The 14,015-nt window shown below is 54.4% G+C and overlaps 5 protein-coding genes across 5 annotated transcripts; all 5 read left to right on the forward strand.

The window, feature by feature from the left end:
• Positions 1–258: 258 nt before the first annotated feature.
• JKF63_03514 (uncharacterized protein) lies at positions 259–3,174 on the forward strand (the record flags this gene model as incomplete). Its single annotated transcript, XM_067899516.1, has 1 exon — positions 259–3,174. One exon carries the CDS (start codon positions 259–261, stop codon positions 3,172–3,174), a length of 2,916 nt encoding a protein of 971 aa, XP_067755755.1.
• Positions 3,175–4,361: 1,187 nt separating this feature from the next.
• Positions 4,362–4,742, forward strand: JKF63_03515 (uncharacterized protein; the record flags this gene model as incomplete). The annotated part of the gene is made up of 1 exon (XM_067899517.1): positions 4,362–4,742. The coding sequence occupies one exon, from the start codon at positions 4,362–4,364 to the stop codon at positions 4,740–4,742; it is 381 nt and encodes a 126-aa protein (XP_067755756.1).
• An 888-nt stretch (positions 4,743–5,630) lies between these two features.
• JKF63_03516 (uncharacterized protein) lies at positions 5,631–6,065 on the forward strand (the record flags this gene model as incomplete). Its single annotated transcript, XM_067899518.1, has 1 exon — positions 5,631–6,065. The coding sequence occupies one exon, from the start codon at positions 5,631–5,633 to the stop codon at positions 6,063–6,065; it is 435 nt and encodes a 144-aa protein (XP_067755757.1).
• A 1,523-nt stretch (positions 6,066–7,588) lies between these two features.
• Positions 7,589–8,059, forward strand: JKF63_03517 (uncharacterized protein; the record flags this gene model as incomplete). The annotated part of the gene is made up of 1 exon (XM_067899519.1): positions 7,589–8,059. The coding sequence occupies one exon, from the start codon at positions 7,589–7,591 to the stop codon at positions 8,057–8,059; it is 471 nt and encodes a 156-aa protein (XP_067755758.1).
• A 1,117-nt stretch (positions 8,060–9,176) lies between these two features.
• Positions 9,177–9,899, forward strand: JKF63_03518 (uncharacterized protein; the record flags this gene model as incomplete). The annotated part of the gene is made up of 1 exon (XM_067899520.1): positions 9,177–9,899. One exon carries the CDS (start codon positions 9,177–9,179, stop codon positions 9,897–9,899), a length of 723 nt encoding a protein of 240 aa, XP_067755759.1.
• Positions 9,900–14,015: the final 4,116 nt, after the last annotated feature.

Here is a 14,015-nt window from a genome sequence, read left to right on the forward strand (position 1 = left end):
GAGAAACGCTTTGTCATTCCTTTACACGTGCACACGCATACGGCTCGATTGGCTGCCTATTATTATTAATTATTTTTGTCCATAATTGATTGACGGTGAAGGGCTCCTCTTTGGCGCGCGCGCGTTTGCTCAGTTCTGCACGTTTCGACCCGTCCTGAGTGTCTTTTGGGGAGTTCAAGAAAACGCGCTGTTAGGCGGGGGAGGAGGAGGAGGGGGGGGGAACGAGGAAAAGGAGGAGGGGGGATGAAAGAGAGTCCAATGGAAGATCAACCGAAACATTTGCACCGCCACCCAGTGGAGGACCAGGCCGCAGACGAGCGCACCACCGGTGGTGCGCTGCCGGAGGAGGATGACGACGAGGTGTCTCTGTGCCAGCGCAACAATTACGATGCGACTCTATCCCTGGCAGAGCGTGAGGCTAGATGGGGCTTTTCCCTCAGCGAACTGCAGACCACTGTGAAAGTGGTTCGGGTGCTGTTCCGGAATCCCGCTCTCTACGTTGGCGACCCCTACCTCTCCGACAGTCGTCTCTACACCATGATTACACGTGACCGAAAGACGAAGCGTGAGAACCGTGACATTTTCAAGGCCATCATGAGTGAGGAGAAGAGCCGTCGAAAGCGCTACCTGCGCCAGCAGGATATCGAGGCAGTGCGCCGCACCGCCATGAAGCGCGAGCGCGACGATGCACTGAGTGCATTGCTGCTCACGGGTAGCGAAGGATTCCATGGCGCCACGGCGCCACTTTTGCTACTTGAGCCTCCCGGCGCATCTGAACTGACGGGTGGTGGCGTCTGCGGTGATGGCGGCTTGACGCGTAGTGCTGCCATCGTTGATTCTGAGGCTCACTTTTGCTCCTCGGGTAAGGTGGACACACGCAACCTCACCGCATCGGAGAAAGAGGCGCTGCGGCTCGTTGGTGCTTTTGAGGGCCTTCTGCGCCTCGAGCAGGCTCTCCGAGGCGAGCCGGTTGAGGGTTATGGCGAAGACGGCGCCGCAAAAGTGGCGAAGTCCGGCGTTGCGGTGTCGTCCCCTCCCACTAGAACACCCGTCACGGGCGGGAAGGGGCATGCAGATTCGTCTGGCATGTTCTCCCCCTCCGTCCTCAAGAAACTACGACCGGAGGCGGAGATGTCGACGGTTGCCCCTCTCAAAGAGCTGGACTGGCTTGTGATTACTCAGCTCACTGCTCAGGTGTACCGATATCTCCCGCACTCCTACGGTTCTCAGATGCCGCCCCCATTATTTGGTGGCGCCGGCCCGGCAGAGACGGTTCATTCCCCTCTTGTAGCTCGGAGCTACATTTGTGGCATGAAATGCTATCTGGCTCGACGTGCTGCGGAGCTGGTGCACCTCTCGGGCGGGACGACAGCGCAGAGCTCGCCGAGCACCACTGATGGCACGGCGCTTGTGCCGCTTTCCTCTCTGTGTGCCTCCACGCACCGCGATGTGATTGTGCGCACTCCTCTTGTCGAACTGCAGTCCATTGCCGGCATCCGCTCCTTGATGGATGACAGCGACGCCAGCACGGCATCCTCACAGGTGATGGCGGCGGTGGATTTCCCACTGGACGACCTGCTGCGAGCCCTAGAGCTTGTGCTGCTGGAGGGGGCCCATGACGAGCGATTTTGTCCAGTGACCGCTGCCAATCACAGCGATTTGGGGAGGGATGAGCCGTGTGTGCGTGCCCAGCAAGTGTTGATAGCTGAGCAGACCCTGCACTGCTTCATCGCGCGCCGTGTGTACGGGTCTGCCAAGGTGCGTAGCTGTGGCCCTTCACCGGTGGTGATTCAGCGCAGTCCTCCGAGCTCTTCCTCTGAGGAGCCGGAGGGGTACTGCATCTACGACGATGTGCAGCGCTACGCCGTAGAGCACCAAGAGGATGACGCGCAGCTGAAACTAAACAAGTTTATCGGATGTCACATATGCAAAGTCCGTTACAACCGGCTTCACCCGTACTACTATAGCATGTGTCACCTCTGTGGCGAGTATAACTACAACAAACGCCTCATGGCACGTGACTTGCGTGGAAAGACGGTGCTCCTCACCGGTTGCCGTATCAAAATCGGGTATGCGATGGCGTTGTCGCTGCTTCGTTGCGGTGCGACGGTGCTCGGCACCACGCGCTTCATCCACGAAGCCGTAGCGCGTTTCCAACAGGAGATTGATTATGATGTGTGGAAGGACCGCTTGCATCTCTTTTCACTTGACCTGCGCGACATGTGGGTTGTCACGCAGTTCTGCGCGTTCGTGCGGCAGAAGTACAAAAAACTCTTCGCCATTATCAACAATGCTGCGCAGACGATTGCGCGGACACCGCAGTACACGGAGCACCTACGCAACATCGAGCTCAATCCGCCCGCCGATCTCCAAAGCAGCATCCAGAAGGATGGATATGCAGCTGAGTGGTACAACTTTTTCTGCCATCACACGACCGTGACAGTGGGACAGCCGCTATCGATTGAGTGTCACCCGAGCATGCAGCCCTTCCTCGACACAGATCAGGCCTCTCACCACGAAGATGTGGACAAGGAGACGAATGGCAAAGGAGCAGCGCCACCGTCTGGTACTGTTGCGGGAAACCTGTCGCCGTTGGCGGACGGCACAGCAGTGACTTCGATTATAGCGTGTGACCGTACTCTCATCTTCGACCGCTACGATACGCAAGCGGAGGAGAGCGACCACCGCGAGAAGAACTCGTGGGTGATGAACCTTGCTGAGGTGCAAGGAAGTGAGGCAGCCGAGGTGATGGCCATCAATGCCCTCTCCCCTTTTATTCTCAACGGTCGTCTCAAGGTGTGTTTGGCAGACCGACAAGGCGACGCCATGCCGAACGAGCCGCGCTTCATCATCAACGTCTCAGCCATGGAGGGGCAATTCTACCGGTTCAAGCAGACAACCCATCCGCACACAAACATGGCGAAGGCGGCGCTGAACATGATGACACGCACCAGTGGCGATGACTACGCAGCCGACGGGATCTACATGAACTCAGTAGACACCGGCTGGATCACAGATGAGTCTCCGAAGATGAAAAAGGATCGACGGGCAGAGCAGTTCATGTTGTGCCCGCTGGACGAGGTGGATGCGGCGGCGCGATGCCTCGATCTAATATTTACCAACAGCCGTGTATACGGCATGTTCTACAAGGACTTTAAGGAGATTGCGTGGTGATCACGACAACGGTCTCTGCCGTAGTGAATTTTACAGTGGTGACGTGGGCCTGGCAGATGAGTAAGGTACAAAGGTGATGGTGCATGTTTTCTCGGCACACGCTTCTTTTTTCAAGTTTTTTTTTTCGTGTTTCGCGTTGTTGTTGTCGCCGTTTTTCCTCTTTACGTGGCTGCGTTCGTGGTGGTTTTCCTACCACAGAAAGGAGAAGAGGCGTCCGTGGCCGTGCGTGGTGTGTGTGTGTGTGTGTGTGTGTGTGGGTGGGCTGATGCTCATGTCTCTCTCTCTATGAAGAAGCCGTGCACCTCCATGACCATCACGTGTATGTCTGCCACACGTGCCACACATCCCTTTCGCTGACAGAAACACCCAGGAAGACAGTTGGACAGGGAAGAGGACCCCCTTTTCCCCTCTTTTCACGATTAAGCGGATTAAAAAAGAAAAACCATTTCCTTTTCCCTCTCTTCATTATAACAAACAAAAAATTAAAAGAAAAGCTGGCTATAATATTATCTGCTCTCTCGTGGGTTAGCGAGTGTGTGAGCCAATCGGCCTTCGCCCACGTGTGTCAGACTCTAACTGCGCATGCCATCTGCTTCCCCCCCCCAATCCTTCCACTTCTCAGACGCCTTTCAGTCTGAAACTGGGGTCAGGGTGCACTGCAAAGGGGGTGGCAGGCGTAGTCATGATGTTGAGCAACACAAACCCACAGGCATTTACACACACACACACGCACGGAGGGGACGCTGGTGTCCTGGCAGGGCACGAAAGAAGCGAAGGCTCTGTTTATTTTCACTCGGCCCTCTTTGTTCAGGATGAATATCCTAGTGACTGCGCCCGCTGTTTGTCACGGTCATAGAGGTACAGCGGTGCAGCGCTGTCGTTGCCTCTTCCCTGGGTCTCCTACCCGTGCATGGCAATTACACCCCCTCCCCAACCACCACCACCACCACCACTGTTTCATAGGATGCATCTTTCCCTGCCACTCCCCCGCTTCTGACTTCCTCCTCCCCACCTCGCTCCATTAAAAACAAAAACAAGCGGACACGAAAGTCTTTTAGTTCACGCCTACACCAGAACCCCCTGTCTCCCCATCTCTTGTGGTGGCGCGCGCTCGTTTCATACAGGCGCTGTCGCATCTTATTTATTTTTTACCCCCTTTCCCCCCTCTCCCCCTCCTCTACAGCTTCATGGCAGCCGAGTACACTGCTGCGCGTCGTGAGTCTTTCACTCTGCCACGCGCCGGGACCAAATTCTCTGTACCAGCGGTGGTGCGCCTCATCAAGGATGTCTGCGAGGAGATGGTTGGCCCGGAGCGGCCTTACGTCTACGAGGAAGCACAGCCTCTCATTAAGGACCTTTGCGCTGAGATCCAGCATCGGGCAGTACGTTTAGGGTATGAGCGGTACAAGCTGGTCACACACGCGACGGTCGCGGAGGCTGCTAGCCAAGGTATGCGTGTTGCTTCGCGTTGCCTGTGGGATCCGGAGACAGACAACTATGCGTCATACACGTACTCGAGCCAGTACATCCACATCACCATCTCTGTCTTTGGCATTTACTGGGAGTGAGGAAAAGACGGGAGTGGCGCAACGTGGTTGATGAGGTGAAGGGCTGCAATGGGGAGGAGCTTGAAGGAGGGCGTGCTTGTGAAGTACGACCAGGGTGGCGGGGAAAAGGGAGGGAGAGAGGGAGGCGATAAAAGAAAAGGAGGGGGGGGAAAGGGGCTCAATCTTTTTGGTGGTTCCGCAGGTTTCACACACGTGCCACGCGAGCCCATCTGCTCTCGGTAGGTCCCCTCTTTTTCCGTCTTAGCCATTCTTGTCTATTGGACCGCGCCTCTCATATTCTCTTTTTCTACTTGTCTTCACGTAGAGATGAAGGGGTACATCGCGCTACCCCTGCATGTCCCGGTGACGCGCTGCTGCGTGTGGAGCTTTCTTCGCACCACTTTCCTTTTTCTGACGGCTGCTGATGCGTCCGCTGAACAGGAGGCAGCGAAAGAGGGCAATGTGCGCCAGTTTCTTTTTCCTCCTCTCTTTTTTTTTGCTCGTGTGTGCGCATCAATGGCGGTGCTTACGCAACAGGCCGCGTGCATGGTGCAATGACCATGAATGCCTCTCTCAGATGTACAGGAAAACTCGAAAGTGCTTTTACCCTACAAAACAGGAAGGGGTAAGAGAGTGAAACCCGACATGCCCCCCTCCCCCTCTTCCTCCTCCACCCCCAAGCAAAAAAAAAATTGGTTTCTTAGTAAGGCTCATCGATGTCCCCGCCGCTCGTTACACTTTCCATTCACCCTCATCGTTCACGACACACTCTTTCTCCTCCCTTTTCCTTTCCTATTCTCTTTGTTATGTTCCCTTGTTAATATCACTACAAACAAATGAAACACACACCCACACACACCAACACTGAGAAAAGGTGTACTGAGTGAACGTCTTTCTAGCTACGGCACAATGTCCAAGAAGCAGGAAGTCAAGGAGTACGGCCCGAACGTGAAGAAGGGCGACCTTGTGTACGGCGTTGTGCACATCTTCGCTTCCTTCAATGACACGTTCGTGCACGTGACGGACACGTCCGGCCGCGAAACGTACGTGAAGGTTACCGGCGGTATGAAGGTCAAGGCGGATCGCGATGAGTCCTCCCCTTACGCTGCCATGATGGCCGCCCAGGATGTCGTGGCCCGCTGCAAGGAGTGCGGCATCAACGCTCTCCACGTCAAGATGCGCGCCGTCGGTGGTGTGCGCACCAAGTCTCCCGGCCCTGGCGCTCAGGCTGCCCTCCGCGCTCTCGCCCGCGCCGGGATGAAGATTGGCCGCATCGAGGATGTCACCCCGATCCCGACTGACTCCACCCGCCGCAAGGGTTCTCGCCGTGGTCGCCGTCTATAAGGAACGACCCCTGTTTCTCCGCACATGCCAACGGGATTGCCTGCCATATGTGGGCCTGCTCTGGTAGGTCACAGTGTGCAGCCATACACGTGCGTGCTTTGTGTGTGTGTGCGTGTGTGGGTGGGTGGGTGCTTGCCGGCGAGTGCGCTCATAAAAGCTTCACACAATGTGCCCCCTCTCCAAAGAAAAAAAAGGTCCGCATGAGGAGGGAGGGGAAGGAGTTTGGGGTGCCCTAGGATGCGAGTAACGGTCGCGGGCGTGTGGGGGTCCTTCGAGTGCGTTAGTGCGCAAAAGAAGAGCAAGAAATATATAAAGAGAGTCCTGGTTGGTCCCATTTCCTTGTCGTCTCACCCCTTGTCTCTTTTTCTCCCTTCACGAGTGGAAGGAAGGGAGGGAGGGAGGGAGGGGGGGGGGGGGATAACGAGCCTTCTCCTGTGGGTCGCGCTTTGGTGGGCTTCTGTAGGGCAACCCGCAGGACACCCCACACGACAGGACTCACGCGGTGATTTCGTTCCATCACACGAATTTCTTTTTTTTTTTCATTTTCTTATTTTATTGCGGTTCTTTTCTATGATTCTCTCTCCTGTCTTTCCAGGGGAGGGTCTCCTTGACAACCACCCCCCCAAAAAGAAGAAATTCGGTGCCCCACACTATGGGCCTGTTTATATATATATATATATTGCGGAGGGGGAGGGGAGAGAGGGCCCAATGCGCTGATCCCTGCACATTCCGCAGGACAGAGGCCCCTTCAGCGCTTGTGTGTGTGTGTGTATGGGGAATCCATGCACTTGATTTCCTATGGTGGCGCGTGTATACCGTTGCTAACTAGGGAAGGTCTCGCTGTGTAGGGAACGCAAAAGAGGAAACGAGAAACAGAGGTGCATACAGATGGGTCACGATCGCGGTGGCTGAACCTTTTTTGTGTGCACATGTCGTCGTTGGTGTCTTCCTCTTTAGTGCCGCCTCCTTCCCCGGGTTGCTCTTTAAGCTCTCGCCCCCTCTCTCCCTCCCCTCCCCTCCCCCCTCTCTCCCGTTTCCCTTCGCGGAACGATGGCATGCTTTCTTAATATATGTGTGGTCCAACTCATCTTCTTTACATGGCGGGGCCTCCCCTGTTTTTGTTGTCATGGAATGTGTCTCCTCATTTTTTCTTCTCACACCGCAAGGTCACACACTCTGGGGGTATAATTCTCGTACGTTCCCTCCACCTGCCTCCCTACCCCCGGGCTTTCCCCCCCTTTTTTTTCTCATACGCCTACTACCGGCTTCAAGGGGAATAAGTTGGTGTGTTTGTGCTCGTGGACCGATCTCGGCTACACGTGCGTCAACGTTGGTGCTTGGGTGTAGTGGACTGTACGCGTATGCGACGGGTACTGTGAAGTATCACCTATTCTTTAGGGCTACGCACCCACCCACAGACACACAGGCACACATCCTCCAACAGACATTAGTAGGAAAGGAAGAGCAGGTCTCGAGGACGGGAGAGGGGGAAGGAGGAGGAGAGGAATACTGCACAATTCACAATGAGCGCGAACGTGAACTTTTCACCCGATTCGCGGGTAGCCTACGCGGGCTTGGCGGCACCGGCCAGCAAAGGTAACACGTCGTCTTCTGCCAAGAACAAGTGTCACATGATCTTGCCGTATGAGGTTCTCTTCAACCTTGTCGGTCGCCGAGTGACAGTGCTGCTCACCAAAGGTTCCCAGGAACTGGAGGGCACTTTGCAGTCTGTAGACAGTGACAAAGGGGACATGCTGTTGTCCGATGTGGCGCTCTACACCTGGGAACCATCGTGTTCATCGGGTGAGGGGGAAACTGCGGCTGCTGCTGCGGGTGAGGAGCACTTGGCCCCTGAAAATGCCACCGGGGAGGAGGAGGAGTTCTACACATGCGTTGGAGGTGGGCGGCGCCGCGAGCTGAGCCGCTGCAGCCAAGCTATGATTAATAGTGCGTTTGTCGCCCTCATCACCCCTACCCTCTTCATACCCGAGTAGAGGGGGCAGGGGAGGGGGTGTCGGCGTTCCATGCATACACGCAAACACCTCCACACTCACTCTATACCCGTCGTCACGAAGGGGTTGGTGTTGGGGTCATGGACGCTGTGTCCCGTGTGCGTGTGTGTTTCCATGTTTCTTACTCGCGTCAGCGTTTTCTGTCTCGCTCCCTTTCCAGCTTCACCGGACGTGGAGGGAGGTCTCCATGATTGGTCGCACGGGCTTTCTTTTTTTCTCATCGATGTGGGGTTTCCTCTCTCTTTTCTGTGCCTTGCGCGCTGAATTGAAGGGTGCGTAGAGGAAGGACCTGGACGGCAACAACGACGACAAACATCAAACACACACACACACACACACACAGAAAAAGTATATTATGTAATGCAATTCTTTCCGGAGTTTCACCGAGGGAGAGGGTATGATGGTGTGCGCGTGTTCATAACGGTTCGGGCGACTAATATGTTGAACAAAGGGAAAGGGAAGATATGCGACTACGTCTCTCTCTCTTTCTCTCACAGCTTCTATTTTGTGTTTGCGTTCATCTTGCAGACACGCTTTCCTCTCCCGAGCCGCCTTTTCACGCTGGATCTCCGTTTCATGCTTGTGGTTTACTAGCTTGGTGTATATATTTTTGGGAATTCGGTGCTGCCAGCGAATGCATCATTGGCCACCTTCCACGAGTCTCTTCTTTCGGTGTCGCGTGACGCGTTCACTAGTTGTGTGACTTTTTTCACTCCTTCTCTTCCCTCTTTTTACCCCCTTTTCTTTCCTCTTCCATCACCATCACAACGCCGTCGTCGCCTTCCCCCCTCCCCCTTCTTTCCCTGTCCGCCGGGGGGGGGTAGAGGATACAGTGGCTTCAATTGTGCCCTCTTTACCCAAAGACTTCAGTTTCTTTCTCTTCCTCCTAGACCAGATCACTTCCAACTTTCTTTCTTCCCCCCAAAAAAAAAATCCCTGAACCCCGCTTCTCGCATATATTTGGCTCTGCATCTTTCGCTTTGCGTTTGGTTGTGTGCGCGCGGGCTAGTGCGCTCCATATTCCACATTGACCTAGTAAAGCAGAGGGTAGGGTAGGGTAGGGGGGCTCATCACTGAAGACTGTTGGAAAAAGAGGAGCATGTCTCGTTTCTCGAACAAGGTGTCCGGTGGCGTGGCCCGCGCCAACCTGGTGGACCACGGTGTCTATTTGAAGCCGATGAGCAGCAACCCGTTTCTCAGCGCTGTCCATGATGGTGTGAGCACCGGCTACGGCCAGGGCTACTCAGCCAAGGCAATGCATTGGCTGTACCGCTTTCGCTACAACTTGCTTCCTCAGGGCATGGCCTGTGGCTTCTTCTCTCGCAATCCGTACGGCCGCTACGTACACTGGCTTGAGGTGAGCACGATTAATAAGGTGCGGTTGCAACTGACGTCGATGGAGGCGATGCCAGTATCGGTGGTGACAGCGATCGTTTTGATGTACACATTGTGGTTCTCGTACCGCCTCTGCTTCTTGCATCCGGACATCACGGTCTACAATCTTGTCCTGTGGTCTACCAAGCCATGGGTGCAACAGCAACGCTTCAACAAGAAGATTGACATTGATCAGAAAGTATACCGCTGGGTCCATCGTATGCCAGAATGCATCTTCACGGACCCGATCCGGGAAACGTACAAGCTGGGTATCGCAGCGAACGACCCGTATCTAGAGCACGTGCGCGGCTTGGGCCGCGAGAAGGAGCTTACTCTGTCGGCGGAAGAGCGCAGGGGTTCTGCTGGCGACATCCTTCCGATTCAGATTCAGCGTCAGGATAACAGAGGCCACAACCCGGGTCCGCTGACGGCTGGCCAGGGTGTGTAAGAGCGAACCCAGAAGTCTTTTGCCCCCACCTCCTCCCCACGCTTGAGGAAGTGCGTTTTGGCGGCGGTCTCACGTTCCCTGTCTTGACGCTTTTCGTCACCTGCTGTCCCTCGCGATCCCTGTCCTCGGACGCAACCTCTCCTGGTTTCTCTGTTTTTCAATCTCCTTCCTCCCTCTTCCCCTGCCCCCTCAAAAAAAAAAACTCCCCCTCCTCGGTGTAATTCACGTTGTGTGCCGCCGATGTTCCCTCACCTTTTACGCGCTGCCTACACGCAATTATGGGAGGGGGTTTGCATATGCGGCAGAGGTGCGATGTGTTGTTGCGCAGATGGGGTGAGCACATATACGTACAAGCATAGAGATACAGAGGTGTCGGAAGACAGTGCGTAGGGGAGGAGGAAGGGAGGAGGAAAAGGGGATGGGGGCACTAAAAGAGCTAAAGCGGCGAGAGATACAACCCCCCCTCCCTCCCTCCCTCCCCCTTCCCTTGTGACTGTCGAAAAAAAACAAATCGGATGACTCCCACGTCTTTCCTAACACGAAGACGGTGGATGCCATCACTCAGGGCGTCATGCGAGTTCAAAAAAAAAGCAACGAATGTGTGGAGCTGGTGGGAACTTGATTGATATTCACAAAGCCTATCTGGTTTACCAGAAACATCTCCCCCTCTTCTGCTCACTTGAATAGCTGTTTTTGTTTTGCTACTATTCCCCTCAAAAATTTTTTTATTGTTGCTGAACCGTCTCACCATTCGTGTTTTCCCCCTTTTCTTTCTAGACGATCGTTCTATCCACGCCTGTTGCACATATCCGCCCACGCAAACAAGCACAAGCCCCCCCCCTCCCTCCCTCCCTCTCTTTTTGTTTCTCTTCTTGACATGAAATATGTTCTTGCTTGCCTCAGTAATCGTGTGGTGGTTTTTCTCTCTTGCTGTCTCAGTGTCGTGAGGATTGGTGATCAGACTACGTTTGCAGCATCCTCAAAACCAACAAAAAAAAATGCATCTCGCGTCTTATTCCCTCCCCCTTCCCCCTTCCCCCTTTTCCCCCCTTTTTTTTTCATGGTCCCTCTTTTCCCTCCTCTTCCCTGTCGAATTTCTTCTCCCTCCCTCCCTCCCTCCCTCCCGCCATTGACGTGTCGGGTGTTCTGCCATTTGAGCAATGCTACACGGGGGATCTCCCCCCCCCTCCCCTGTGGCTACTCCGTCGAGTGCCGCGCTTAGGTGTGCGTATACGCCTCTACATGCATCCATGGCGTGTACGCACCTACGACGGTGTCAGAGGAATGCACGCGCGCACATACACATACACATGTATATGTATATATACAGGTGCATGCATGCTCGTAAATGTATGGCTGATATTTGCCGCTCTCTGTGGTTTCTGTGTGTGGCTGTGACTTTTGTGATTTGTTCGAGATTTTTTGGCCACTCTTTGTACCCCTCCCCTCCCCTCCCCCCCATTTTTATCATTTCCAGTTGAGCTCATCTTATTTCATCTTACTGCTTTATTATTGTTATTATTATTAAATCATTCGGTACTCTTTTTGTTGTTATCGCCCAGCGCACTTCTCTCCTCTTGAGAAGGTGCGTGTGTGTGTGTGTGTGTGCGCGCATTGACAGTCGCCTATAAAAAGACAGTTTTTGTTCGTTTCATGGGGATTGCCCCCCCCCCCCTCCTCCTCCTCCTCCTCCTTCCTTTCCACGAGTGTGTGTGTTCCTGTACCCCTATGAGTTCACATCTTTCACGAATGATGATGAGTTCGAACAGAGTGTTTGTGGGACTACTGCTTTTCTCTTTTTCCCCTTTCGTACAGCTGTGCCATCTCGTGCCGATGCCTTCCACGGGACCCTTCATCGATCCCCCTTCGCATTCGTTTTTTAAAAATCCCAGTCCGTACCATAGTGTTCCCAGACGCCCCCACACCCCCCCTTTATCAGGTGTTTACCCTCTGATATCAGCTAATAGGCTAAACAAGCGTTGAATGCTTTCAACAGGAGAAGCACACACACACACGTACATACAATATATATCTACTAGAAGTCGAGCTGCTGGCACCAGGCGCGTGTGGGGTGACGCAGGAGGGGTTGGTGTGGGCGGACAGAAGGTGTACCCTCCCCCTGTCGGGCTTGAAGTCGTCGCTTCCTCATTCTGTGTGTGTGTGTGGGGGGGGGGGAGTGCGCCCATGAGGGTCTTTGCGACAGCGTTTGTACTCCATCAACCTGTTTGGTTTCTTAGCCTCTCAGTCAAGTATGCCCTGGGATTAAAGAGGGGACATACGTGAGTGGGGCACCCGCGTGTGCCACACTTGAGCTTTATGTCCTTTGTTGGATCTCCCTTTGAGCTCTCCTCATCGTCTTCAGGGTTTCCGCGCGAGTGCTTTATGTATGCGCAAATATGTTCGCAGCTTCTGTGCCAATGCTGCTATTGCTGGAGACTGCACAGCTCCGTCATGTCCGTCACTCTTCTCCATTTTGCTTGTCTGTGCTTTTTTTTTGTTGTTTTGTTTTCCTGTGGGGGGGGTGGAAGGAGGAAGAGGCGGAGGGGTTTTAGCGATACTCCTTCTCGTCAACTGTATGCGTTGCTAGTCAAGGTGCGCGGGTCCTTGATGAGCCACCTACTCAATCTTCTTCCTCTCACGCTCACGATCGCACGCACGCGAGAAGGAGAGACCACGTCTTCTTCCTCTCAGAAGAACAAAGCGACAAAAAACAACAACGAGCGGCGGTAACACAACGGGATAAACCGCGCGTAAACTGCCCGACTCACACGTACATGGACCATTGCGGATGCGGCGTTGAGGACGCACTAGACCAGCCCCATGGACTCTTCCCCCCCCCCCTCTGCTTGGCTCCATTTAAAGACGCCATTGTGACCGCTAGAGACGTGTACACGCAGATCGCGTCCTCATTCCTCGTCTACGCGTTTGGACACCGCCAGAAGATGCACCACTGGCAGGAGAGAGGGGCAGGAAGGGACGGGACGTGGAGAGGACAAGGAAAAATGAGCGGGAGGGACTTCTACATGAATGGGGTCATGGCCAGTTAGTGCGTGCTGGCAATGCCTACGGGGCTGGTGCGGAGAGGCTGGCCGAATCACCCCGGCGGTTTTGGAAGTGCGCGCCGCTCCCTTGTTGACTTCTTCACACGCGGCTGCGGCTCTCCTTCTGCAGGCCAGACTAGACTCGTAAGCGTCTACCGGTGCGACGGATGGGACGTTCCTCGTGTCTCGCCTTCACGTCTTCTCAAACGTTGTCGGCGACGGGCACCATTGCCGAAGCGTCGTCTGGCCCATGAGGGCACATGGTACAGGATACGTCCTCTTAGCCGTGAATGCTGACTCTGATGAGTCGAAGCGTCGGTGCTGGCTTCACTTGACGCCTGGGTCGACCACAGAATTTTCTCCATTCGCGGAGGAGTTTGCTGTTCTCGTCTCAATGGAGCCTCTGGCCGGAGGAGACTCGCGCGATCAAGGCATCTGGCGTCGACCCGTAGGTTTTTTTTGTTTCTTGGCGTGTGACCGTTTTTGCCGGGGCCGAGGGGTAGCTGCATGCAGCCTGTCGGTAACCCTCACAGGAAGTCACCGCAGTTGGCTGAGGAGATAGCGGTGTGAATCATGTACGCCGGAGGAGAGCAGCATACAGCGGCGCATACTGTTACAGTGAAGAGGCAGGGGCGCAGAGGTGCCATCCCAAGGAATGAGAACAAAAGAAGGGTTGTCATTGGTGACACTCTGTGTCCCGTTTCCAAGGGATGTGCGAGGAACTTTGGAAGTACATCATGACGGGACGAAGAGGACTTCTGGAAGGTGGGACATGCGTGTGGGTAGAGAGACATACATGTATTCTGGTAGTGTATATATATATATATATGCATACATGTATATATTGTGCTCTCCTTCGTCATGTGGTCCGCAACTCCTTTGGAGGTCCCCGCCTGGTTTACGCATGGGATATATCTGCATTTACGGAATGCATATATTTTTTCTTTGCCCCCTTCTTGGTCTGGGCTCTCTCTCTCTCTTGTTTTTTCCCCCGTTTTTCTGACACTCTTTGTAGGCTAAGAGAGCACAGACGCACACCCCCAGTTTCTTCCTCTCTTCCGTCCTAGCGACCTCC

Source organism: Porcisia hertigi, chromosome 28 (assembly GCF_017918235.1).
Source record: "Porcisia hertigi strain C119 chromosome 28, whole genome shotgun sequence".
NCBI classification, from domain to species: Eukaryota; Euglenozoa; class Kinetoplastea; order Trypanosomatida; family Trypanosomatidae; genus Porcisia; species Porcisia hertigi.